Raw genomic sequence first — 11,843 nt, 5'->3', positions numbered from 1 at the left:
AATAAGCAACACTAAGATATTTCTGTATAAGTAACTATATTAAGCTATAACAAACATTTATTGTGTATATTCTTTTAAGTTCATTAGTTTGTATTGTGTGAGAAAGGGCTTTTTTTTATCTAATAAAAATATATAACATTATTTAGGTAAATTTTGTCAGTAATTCTGAAGATAAATTAAAAGCTGTTGACTAAACATTTTGTAACAATAATATGATTGGGGTTTTAATGCTAAAGGTGGATGGTCTCAGAAAGTCAAATGAAGGGCACAGCGCGGCGCAGTGCAGTCCAGTGAATTGGGAACAAAATCAATTTTGCTTTTAAAAGGTCAGATATCCGCTACATCCATCTACTGAGGCCTGATGTTAAATCCCCTGTTAGAATACTACAGACAATTCAAAGTACTTTTCGTAAAGTTTACACTTCTGTGTGGGTTCTTAAAAGAACTAAAAGTACACTAAATTGCTAAACGTATGTGGACACCTGACCGTGAGCTTCACATAGGACATCATATTTCAAATCCATGGAAATTAGTATGGACACTGGTGGCTGGTGAAAATATTTGATGGGAATAATCTAATCTGTAATCTAATCATCATTTGTTAATGCGTTTTCTCCCCTTTCTCTCCCGACTTTAGCACATCCAATCTCCGTTGGATCTCCGTTGCTGATTGAGGAGCGCGAGACTGACACACGCCCCCTCTGACACGTGCTGTAGCCCACTGCATCTTTTCACCTGCACCAGCCGAGTTCATATGCAGATCAGCTTTGTGTACGGAGAGCCACACCCTGATCTACGCATTATTCCTCTACTCTGGGCAGGAACCATCAGTCAACCAGCAGAGGTTGTAATTGCATCAGTTACAGTGGGGCCAAAAAGTATTTAGTCAGCCACTGATTGTGCAAGTTCTCCTACTTAGAAAGATGAGAGAGGTCTGTAATTTTCATCATAGGTACACTTCAACTATGAGAGACAAAATGAGAAAGAAAAATCCAGGAAATCACATTGTAGGATTTTTAAAGAATTTATTTGTAAATTATGGTGGAAAATAAGTATTTGGTCAATAACAAAAGTTCAACTCATTACTTTGTAACATAACCTTTGTTGGCAATGACAGAGGTCAAACGTTTCCTGTAAGTCTTCACCAGGTTTGCACACACTGTAGCTGGTATTTTGGCCCATTCCTCCATGCAGATCTCCTCTAGAGCAGTGATGTTTTGGGGCTGTCGCTGGGCAACACGGACTCCACAAATTTTCTATGGGGTTGAGGTCTGGAGACTGGCTAGGCCACTCCAGGACCTTGAAATGCTTTTTACAGAGCCACTTCTTCGTTGCCCAAGCGGTGTGTTTGGGATCATTGTCATGCTGGAAGACCCAGCCACGTTCCATCTTCAATGCTCTCACTGATGGAAGGAGGTTTTGGCTTAAAATCTCACGATACATGGCCCCGTTCATTCTTCCCTTAACACGGATCAGTCGTCCTGTCCTCTTTGCAGAAAAACAGCCCCAAAGCATGATGTTTCCACCCCCATGCTTCACAGTAGGTATGGTGTGCAACTCAGCATTCTTCTTCCTCCAAACACGTCGAGTTGAGTTTTTACCAAAAAGTTCCATTTTGGTTTCATCTGACCACATGATATTCTCCCAATCCTCTTCTGGATCATCCATAAGCTCTCTGGCGAACTTCAGACGGGCCTGGACATGTACTGGCTTAAGCAGGGGGACACGCCTGGCACTGCAGGATTTGAGTCCCTCTCGACGTAGAGTGTTACTGATGGTAGCCTTTGTTACTTTGGCCCCAGCTCTCTGCAGGTCATTCATCAGGTCCCGCCGTGTAGTTCTGGGATTTTTGCTCACCGTTCTCATGATCATTTTGACCCCACGGGATTGAGGGAGATTATCAATGGTCTTGTATGTCTTCCATTTTCTTACAATTGCTCCCACTGTTGATTTATTCACACCAACCTGCTTGCCTATTGTAGATTCACTCTTCCCAGCCTGGTGCAGGTCTACAATTTTCTTCCTGGTGTCCTTCGACAGCTCTTTGGTCTTGGCCATGGTTGACTGTTTGAGGCTGTGGACAGGTGTCTTTTATACAGATAACGAGGTCAAACAGGTGCCATTAATACAGGTAATGAGTGGAGGACAGAAGAGCTTCTTAAAGAAGAAGTTACAGGTCTGTGAGAGCCAGAAATCTTGCTTGTTTGTTATTGACCAAATACTTATTTTCCACCATAATTTACAAATAAATTCTTTAAAAATCCTACAATGTGATTTCCTGGATTTTTTCTCATTTTGTCTCTCATAGTTGAAGTGTACCTATGATGAAAATTACAGACCTCTCTCATCTTTCTAAGTAGGAGAACCTGCAAAATCAGTGGCTGACTAAATACTTTTTGGCCCCACTGTATGAGGTCCCTATCCAGCTCCCACCCTGTATGAACAACAGCCAATTGTTGTTCATGTAGGCACCCATACCAGCCGGATGGCAGAGCTGAGTTTCGATTTGTCGAGTTTGAAATGTCAGCTCTGGTGTGCTTGCATATTTTACCACTGCGCCACCTGAGTGCCAATATTTAGACAAAATTTTTACATTTTAGAGTGCACTATACTGCTTAGAAACAATGATCGTGGCTATGGCTTGGGATGTCCAACTAGCTCATAATCAGGTGACCACATACTTTTGGTCTAACAGTGTGAGCCTCCAACAAACTACAAACCTTCAGTCTTCTTTCTTGCAGCACAAATCTCAGATAACGAAGGAAATTGCATAGACTGTAGCTCCCTCTGCTGGTCAGTATAAGAATTGCAGCAATACGGTTTTAAAACATGACTGTAGGTGTTTATTTTAATTTAACCACAAGAAGCGAATTTGGTACTATTATTGGGGGATACGGATAACAGGTGCTGTCCCAAATCACCCCAAATATGTTGTATTTAAAGTCTCTGTTGCAGTTCAGTGATTTGTTTATTAGGATTTTAACGTCATGTTTTACACACACTGGTTACATTAATGACAGGAACGGTAGTTACTCATTACACGAGGTTCATCACTTCTCAAGGTTATATCGAACACAGTCATGGACAATTTAGTATCTCCAATTCACCTCACTTGCATATCTTTAGACTGTGGGAGGAAACCGGAGCACCCGGAGGAAACCCACACGGACACGGGGAGAACATGCAAACTCCACACAGAAAGGACCCGGACCGCCTCGCCTGGGGATCGAACCCAGAACCCAGCACCCTCTTGCTGTGAGGCGACAGTGCTACCCACTCAGCCACTGTGCCGCCCGCAGTTCAGTGAAGTGCTTCCAGCACACCAAACCAGTTTTATTGACCTCACTTGACCTTAAGGTGATGTCATGCTAGTACCGAATATCTGCTGCCAGAATGTTGGAAGCTCAGCTTTTTCTAAAATATCATTGTGTCTCATTGTAGCATTAGGATTTCCTTTTACTGGAACGGTGGTACATTATATGGTGGCATTTGGGTATGTAGTTTTCCCCTGGTATCCACCAAATCTGCTCTGGTATACCTGAAAACTGTACACCAGCGCTCCAGAGTCCAGCAGTAATGCTCTTAAATTACCTGACAATGCTTAGTATGTGCATGGTGCATTTGATTTAATGCAACTCCCAATAAATCAAAAGTTGATATGGATTCTAAAAATAAAATGGTGTGTGTCTCTGCTTTATGGCAGAGGTGTTTTCACTTCGCATGGTACTTACAGTAGATTCAGGGGTGGCACTTTATCTCGGTGGGTAGCAGTCACCTTACAGCAAGAAGGTCCTGGGTTTGATTCCCAGTGGAGTGGTCCAGGTGCTTTCTGTGAGGACTTTGCATGTTCCTCCTCTGTCTGCATGGGTTTCCTCCCACAGTTCAAATGCATGTAAGTTAGGTGAATTGGAGATACAAAATCGCATGTGACGTTTAACATTGAAATTGAACTGAAGAATAACGTGTCACCTGTAATTACCTGTCATGTCATAAATGGAACCAAAAGTGTAAAACATCACCTTAAAGAAGTAGATTCGGGTAGCTTTAGCAGGGCAGAAATTTCAGTAAAACAGATTATGTGAAAAGGTAGCATGACATCTAATGAAAGTGACACAAAGACAGTTACCAAACGCTTCAGTTAAACTCAGTCTGCTGTTATTGGTTATCTAGGTAGATTGCATAGCTACACTATATTGCCAAAAGTATTCGCTCATCTGCCTTCACACGCCTATGAACTTGAGTGACTCCCATTCTAAACCCATAGGGTTTAATATAATGTTGGCCCACCCTTTGCAGCTATAACAGCTTCAGCTCTTCTGGGAAGGCTTTCCACAAGGTTTAGGAGTGTGTTTATGGACATTTTTGACCATTCTTCCAGAAGCGCATTTGTGAGGTCAGACACTGATGTTGGATGAGAAGGCCTGGCTCGCAGTCTCCGCTCTAATTCATCCCAAAGGTGTTCTATCGGGTTGAGGTGCAGACCATTCAAGTTCTTCCACACCAAACTCGTTCATCCATGTCTTTATGGACCTTGCTTTGTGCACTGGTGCACAGTCATGTTGGAACAGGAAGGGGCCATCCCCAAACTGTTCCCACAAAGTTATATGCATGAAATTGTCCAAAATCTCTTGGTATGCTGAAGCATTAAGAGTTCCTTTCACTGGAACTAAGGGGTCGAGCCCAACTCCTAAAAAAACTCCTAAAAAAACACCATAATCCCCCCTCCACCACATTTACACTTGGCACAATGTAGTCAGACAAGTACCGTTCTCCTGGCAACCGCCAAACCCAGACTCGTCCATCGGATTGCCAGACGGAGAAGCGTGATTCGTCACTCCAGAGAACACGTCTCCACTGCTCTAGAGTCCAGTGGGGGCGTGCTTTACACCACTGCATCTGTTACTTTGCATTGCGCTTGGTGATGTAAGGCTTGGATGCAGCTGCTCGGCCCTGGAAACCCATTCCACGAAGCTCTCTACACACTGTTCTTGAGCTAATCTGAAGGCCACATTAAGTTTGGAGGTCTGTAGCGATCGACTCTGCAGAAAGTTGGCGACCTCTGCGCACTATGCGCCTCAGCATCCGCTGACCCCGCTCTGTCATTTTACGTGCCCTACCACTTCATGGCTGAGTTGCTGTCGTTCCCAATCGCTTCCACTTTGTTATAATACCACTGACAGTTGACTGTGGAATATTTAGTAGCGAGGAAATTTCACGACTGGACTTGTTGCACAGGTGGCATCATATCACAGTACCACGCTGAAATTCACTGAGCTCCTGAGAGCGACCCATTCTTTCACTAATGTTTGTAGAAGCAGTCTGCATGCCTAGGTGCTTGGTTTTATACACCTGTGGCCATGAAAGTGATTGTAACACCTGAATTCAATGATTTGGATGAGTGAGTGAATACTTGGCACTCACTGGCAATATAATGTATTTGTTTAAATTAATTCTTGGATAGCAGCAGAAATCTTTAAAAGGTGAAACTAAATTGTCACAAGCACCAAATACAAAAAACAATTTCATTACATTCGGTTTATTTTGTCTTTTTAAAAAATAACAGTTTTCGAATACTCTGAAGTCTGATTGCTAAACCTGACCTCCACCTCTCATTTACACAATCAGAGAGGAAAACGGCTTAAGTCAATAATATGTACCTTTAATACAGCAATGCATAGAGTATGGTGAACATCACCAAACCCGGTTCCCAGCTCTTGTGATTGGAGGTTACCTTAAACCAGAGCACTGGTCAGGTCAGAGTAAGTGCAAAGTTGAAAGCACTGGCATTTTTAAAAGCTACTCCGAAGCCAGACAGGTATTAGGTAACTACTGTCCCTCACAGCATATACCTTCTTTCCACTATGTGCACTAACTGAAACAGTGCCAGTCAGTGAAGTGGTATCATCATACTATTTTCAGTAATACAGCACAGGGAGGTAACACACCAAAAATCTGACGTTTAGAAAGGGCCAGGATTGAAATACTATTCAGGACTATGGCTATGTTCACACTGCAAATTTAGATTTTTATCCTGCTTGCATATTTGTGGTGTAAATACACATTTAGATGCTTTAGGTCCCAGTACCCTTTTAGTCCCCCTATTCTCTTTATTTTAAAAAGGGGTCTAATTTAACTTCTACCATTAATAAAGAAAAATGAGGGTTTGAATGTACTGCACATTTACGGCATGTTTATTGCGATTATATTGTATGTGTTTACTTCTAATTGAAATACTTAGGCCGCTCAGGTGGCGCAGCGGTAAAAACACACGCTGGAACCAGAGATGGGATCTCTGCCGGGTGAGGCTGAGCGGCCACATGAACAACGATTGGCCTGTTGTTCAGATGAGCAGGACTAAGCCGGACGGGGTCTCTCTCTCATGACTGGTGCAATTATGACCTCTGCTGGCTGATTGATGGCGCCTGCACAGAGATGCAAAAAGAGTGCTCTCAGGGTGTGTCTCTCCGTACACAACGCTGAGCTGCACTGCACTCGTCAAAATGTAGGTGATAAGATGTATACGGCATGCTGCCTCAATCAGAGCAGGGATCGGCATTGGTGGAGAGGAAGCACGATGCAATCGGGCAATGGAGAAAAAGGAGAGAAAATGCATAAAGAATATATATATATAAAGAAACACTTTGTTTTAAATTATGTACAAAAATACATGAGAAAAAAATTCCTCTCTCTATTTCCTGCTGCTCCCGTTAGGGGTCGCCGGCGGATCATGATCCGCATTATTTTATGCCGGATGCCCTTCCTGACACAACCCTCCCTATTTATCCGGACTTGGGACCGGCACTACAATGCACTGGTTTATGCATCCTAGTGGCTAGGTACCTATAGGACAATTCAGTGTCTCCAGTTAGCCTGGCTGCATGTTTTTGGACTGTGAGAGGAAACCAGAGCTCCCGGAGGAAACACACGCAGACAAGAGGAGAACATGCAAACTGCACAGAAAGGACCCAGACCGCCCCACCTGGGGATCGAACACAGGACCTTCTTGCTGTGAGGCAACACTGCTACCCACTTAGCTACCGTGCCGCCCACATAAGAAAAACATTTAAATGGTGCTAAATAAACCATTACTCATAATTTCCCACTGGCGCTTACTGGTAGTCTATCATCTGTGGTTCAAATGACATTTTATTAAGTATGTAGAGAATTAAGTAGGTATTCTCCCTAGGAAGTGAGTATTGTGTGAAAGTGGAAGGGAATCTTTCAGGACAAAACTAACACATCTGACATTTTTTTGCTATTCATACTGTTATGAAATAATACAACTGGGTCATAACTGGACATGGGGCTCTTTTATCTGCAGTGTGAACAAAGCCCATGAGCCCTTGCAACATGGTGTGCAAACTTAAAACCAAGAAAATAGATCATGCTGTAGCCACCCATACTTATGGTTCAGATAATGTTTGTTGGAGGTGAAAGGGTATCGAGAGTATAGAGTTCAAACAGAAATGGTGTATCGGTTAGTTTCACAGTTGGCAAACCATAATGAAACATATCTGTGGCCACAGGTGAGGGGGGTAATACTCAGTGCGTTAGTAGACTCATCACACAAGTGAATGCTTCAATACCATACAGCAGTCTACCTGAGCATGATGAAATTGCTTTTAGCACATGAAACCGCATGTACGTTGGTGTGTGTGTTCGTGCGCGTGTGTGTAAAAGGCTGTACACAGTATAAGAGCAAAGGTGCTATGTTGTGTTGTATTTGGCAAGCAGTTAAGACCAAAGCTACAGACAAGAGTCCCAGTGCAGCTGCAGGTCTGAACTGTCCAAAAAGTCTGCTGAGAAAACACTTGGGGGTGTGTGTGAGCCCAGAGGAACCAGGACAGTCCCCCCTCCGCTGTTTCCTCCACCCATGGATAAGTCTAGCCAGTCCATGCCATCTTCAAAGTCCAGGCTGCTCGGGTGGGGAGAGAAGCTCAGCTCACTGGTGTCCATTGGGGTAGGGGTATGATCAAGAATACTGGAAGTGCTCAGCATTTGGTTGTGGAGGTCGTCGATCAGCGTGAGCGGACCGTCGGGCTCCACTCCGATCAGTGGTGACCCCGTGGTGCTTTCCAGGAAGTCCTCTAGACGACCCGTTTCTGAGCCGGGTTGATGATGAGCGTCAGTAGGCTGATAGGCTGGGGTGGGGTCAGCTGGAGGGGTGGGGGGTGACAGGTGCAGTGGGGAGGAGGATGGAGAAGGAGTTGCAGGGCTGGAGTGCAGCTCAGAAAGGGAAGGGTCTGGATTGGCCTTGAAGCCAGCTGAGATTTCTGGTTCAGGTACAAAAAGTGGGTGCAATTAGTGACGTCAAATGTATTACTATTATTTATGAATTTCTTATAATTATTTGGTGTCTTTAATGACACTTAATAGTGTCAAAGATTATAAAATATCACAGTATATTATCAGGATGAACTTTTCTTTAAATTAGGTAGCAGGGCTTTTAGAATGTCATTGTACTTGCATTTAAAAGAGACTTAAGGTTAAAAATCTATGCTTTACATTTCGGATTTTCTGTGGTTCTCACAATATGGTTTAACAGTTTTATTATCATTTTCTAAGCAAAACCTGAGCAAAAGGAAACAGCCACATATAGTCAATATAGAATATTGCATAATGTAACTTTTAAAAGTGATAATACCTAAATACCTACTATTCATTAAAACACTATACTAGTAATAACTATACTAGCTTACCAGTTACTAGTTTATATTTTTTTATAGGTAGTATATAATCTAACCATTACGTTTAATTATGTAATACATGAACATTACAGTGGATTAAAATTATTTAAATTTAAATGTATCAAATTGTAGGATAAATTAGGGCAGGGATATAGAACAGTATCTAAAGTTTTGAAATTTCCCTCAATCAAAACAGTCTTAATAATGTTAAAATGAAAAGTAAGGCACCCATAACCCATCCTAGTTTTGGCTGTCAGGCCAAACTGGGCATCCAGGCAAGAGAGGCCTTGTAAGGTAAGGCCACTCCAAAAGAGCTCGGGAAGTTCTGTGCAGAGATGTCTGTTGGACAGACAACCATCTATGCAGCACTTTTTGGGTGCAAAGCATTCAGCCAGAACACTGAAGTGGCTTCAAAGAGAGTCTCTGAATGTCCTTAAGTGGTCTTAAGTGCAAACTTAAACCCAATTAAACTAGAGAAAGACCTGAAGATGCCAATTAACAGACTTTTGCTATTTAAACTGAAAGAGCTTGAGAAAATCAGTCATGAAGAATGGGATAAACTGCCCAAATCCAGACTTGTGGCTGTAACTATGGCCATAGGGGCTCTGATATATCAGTTTTTGATTTTTAATGAATTTTCCAAAAGCTCTAACAACATTTTACATTGTGGGTGATTAAGTGTAGATTGATGGTAAGTCTATCTATTTAAATAGTTTCTAAATCCACTAAATACTGTCATAGCAAGAACTGTTGGCATCCCTGTTTGTACTATAATCAGGCTGTACATCCTGTTTATGGTTTTGTATGTATCAATCCTTCCTGATAATATATAACCTATTCTCTGTCAAATGGCACATTTGCACAGTGTGAGATGCAGGAGTGGATCCTGGTGTCATTGCTGGTGTTAAATCCTGATACATTTCCTGATCTGTGTCTATTTAACCTTTTTGCCAGGTTTTCCTCAGATGTATGTGTTTCCCTCTCACTGGTTTGCTCAGTTGGAGTCAAACGTACTTTGAACTGTTTAAAATGGTTTTGGTGTGACAGTTTTTTTTTCTTTCTGGCATTGTTTTTTTTTAGTAATATTATGGACTAACGCATTGGAAACCATTACAAATATGCAAATGTGTATAATATTGACCAACTCACAACCCAGTATTAAAAAAAATAAACATGTGCATCTTAACACCCCCAATATTGTGTGATCTTAATACAGACATTTCAAAAAGCTTTCCTTACCTCCACTCTTAATAAGAATGTCAAACAGGTCATCTATATGGTGATTGTTGGAACCGTTCTCCTGTAGGATTAAAAATAAAAATCCTTAACACATATATTTACTGCACCACAAACAAAAAAGGGAGATAAAAAGTACAAATATAGAAATTGGAAACATAAAGCAGATAAGAGAAAAACAGAGAGTAAAGGTAAAGTTGTACTTTGACATAGTGAAGGTTATTGGATGGCAGTTTTGGAGAAGGAGGGGTGAACAAGGTGTGCCGGTCAAAGCTTGCACCCACCTCTCCCTGTGACAGAGACGAAGATCATGAAAGAAAATAAAAGTGAGGGAACGAGTGTTTACCATTAATGAGTGTCTATGGTAAACACTAACAATGAAAAGTTGAGATCAGAAAGTATGTGTTAAAGGCTAAAGTGAAGAGCAGAGCTGTAGAGATTAGATAAGCTGTAGGCTTTACCTTGAGAGAAAGGGGCGAGTTGGGTTCAACAAGAGCGCGGGGCTCTTCACTTAGGAAAAATGGTTGAAGATTGGGTGGGGCTGATACGGGCTGACTCTGCTCCTGAACCAAAGGTGTATTTAAGTGCAATCCTGTCTTTTGGGCCTGTAAAAGGAATTAAAGATAATTATAGACTGAACTTAACGTGCATTCCATGTTACTACAGTAAATAATGTACGGGATGTCTATGCTAAGTTAAAATAAAAAATTAGTTTTAACTGACTAAAATAAACTTCACCAAAATAGCTTATCCTAATGTAAAGCTCAACAGAAACACTAATGTAGACTCCAGTAACTTTGAAGTTTGTCTAGTATAATGAAGGAGGTTCTTTACTTGCCACAAACAGCAAACAATTATTTTATGCACACCTATTTATTAACAACACAGTACATTAACACTCTTCATTAATCAGCTAAAACACCCAAACTAGTAGATACTTAATGGTAAAAAAATTAGATTGACATAAAATGTTACTACGTAAAAACTTAAACCATACAGCCGCTCAGGTGGCGCAGTGGTAAAAACACACGCTAGCACACCAGAGCTGGGATCTTGAATACATTGTATCGAGTCTCAGTTCTGCCTGCCAGCTGAGCTGAGCAGCCACATGAACATCGATTGGCCTGTTGTTCATATAGGGATGGGATATTAAGCCGGATAGGGACTCTCTCATAACTGATGCAACTACGACCTCTGCTGGCTGATTGATGGCGCCTGCACAGGGACGGGGAAAGGGTGCAGATCAGGGTGTGTCTCTCTGTACACAGAGCTGATCCGCAGCTGATCTCGTCTAGTGTAGGTGACAAAATGCATACGGCTGCTGCCCACGTGTCGGAGGGGGTGTGGGTTAGCTTCGTTCTCCTCAATCAGAGCCGGGGTCGGAATTAGTGGAGCAATCGGGTAATTGGACGCGCTAAAAGTCGGGAGAAAAAAAGAGGAGAAAATGCATAAACAAAATATATATATAAAAAAACTAAAACCATACAACAACGACATACTTTTGTGGGCTGTTTGACAGGGGATGTTTGTTGGGGCTGTTGGGACTGGTTCACAGGACTAACCACATCAGGGGCTGATTGATTTGGAAGCTTGACAGGAGTGGACTGCAATCTCTGAAACCAAAAAAAACATGATGTAGTTAAAGTTATTAATTAAAACTGGCATGTCCATTTAAAAATCCTTTACACATACACCTACCTGTAGAGTGACCCGGCCACTGGTTTTGTTTTGCTGAGCTTCACCGTTCAGGTTCTCCACACTGTTATGGGTAAGTGCAATGAGGTAATGATTGCCATTGCCATCCGTGACTAGAGTGGGCGCTGAATGAGCTTTAAGAAGATCCATTGGGAAAGATGTGGTCACTTGCGTGCCGGTTTGTTGATTGACAAACACCTGGGAGATCTATGAAACCCAACAGGA

At 42.1% G+C, this 11,843-nt stretch overlaps 1 protein-coding gene across 4 annotated transcripts in view; it reads right to left on the bottom strand.

Annotated features, from left to right (window-relative positions):
- Positions 1-5,520: 5,520 nt before the first annotated feature.
- The window catches only part of mrtfab (myocardin related transcription factor Ab), a 55,987-nt gene continuing 49,664 nt past the window's right edge, over positions 5,521-11,843 (bottom strand). For 3 of the 4 annotated variants that reach the window (XM_063003120.1, XM_063003122.1, XM_063003123.1), the window contains 6 exons: positions 11,622-11,825; positions 11,423-11,536; positions 10,385-10,528; positions 10,127-10,213; positions 9,927-9,987; positions 5,521-8,273 (listed from right to left, as the gene is read on the bottom strand). In XM_063003120.1, coding sequence (XP_062859190.1) covers positions 7,747-8,273; positions 9,927-9,987; positions 10,127-10,213; positions 10,385-10,528; positions 11,423-11,536; positions 11,622-11,825 — 1,137 coding nt within the window. In that variant the 3' untranslated portion in view covers positions 5,521-7,746. The remainder of the gene's footprint in view (positions 8,274-9,926; positions 9,988-10,126; positions 10,214-10,384; positions 10,529-11,422; positions 11,537-11,621; positions 11,826-11,843) is intronic. The other variant, XM_063003121.1, reaches the window with a different exon arrangement.

The sequence above is a fragment of the Trichomycterus rosablanca genome, chromosome 10 (assembly GCF_030014385.1).
Source record: "Trichomycterus rosablanca isolate fTriRos1 chromosome 10, fTriRos1.hap1, whole genome shotgun sequence".
Taxonomy (NCBI): Eukaryota; Metazoa; Chordata; class Actinopteri; order Siluriformes; family Trichomycteridae; genus Trichomycterus; species Trichomycterus rosablanca.
The sequence above is the reverse complement of the archived record's forward strand: the minus strand, read 5'-3'. Positions and strand labels throughout refer to the sequence as shown.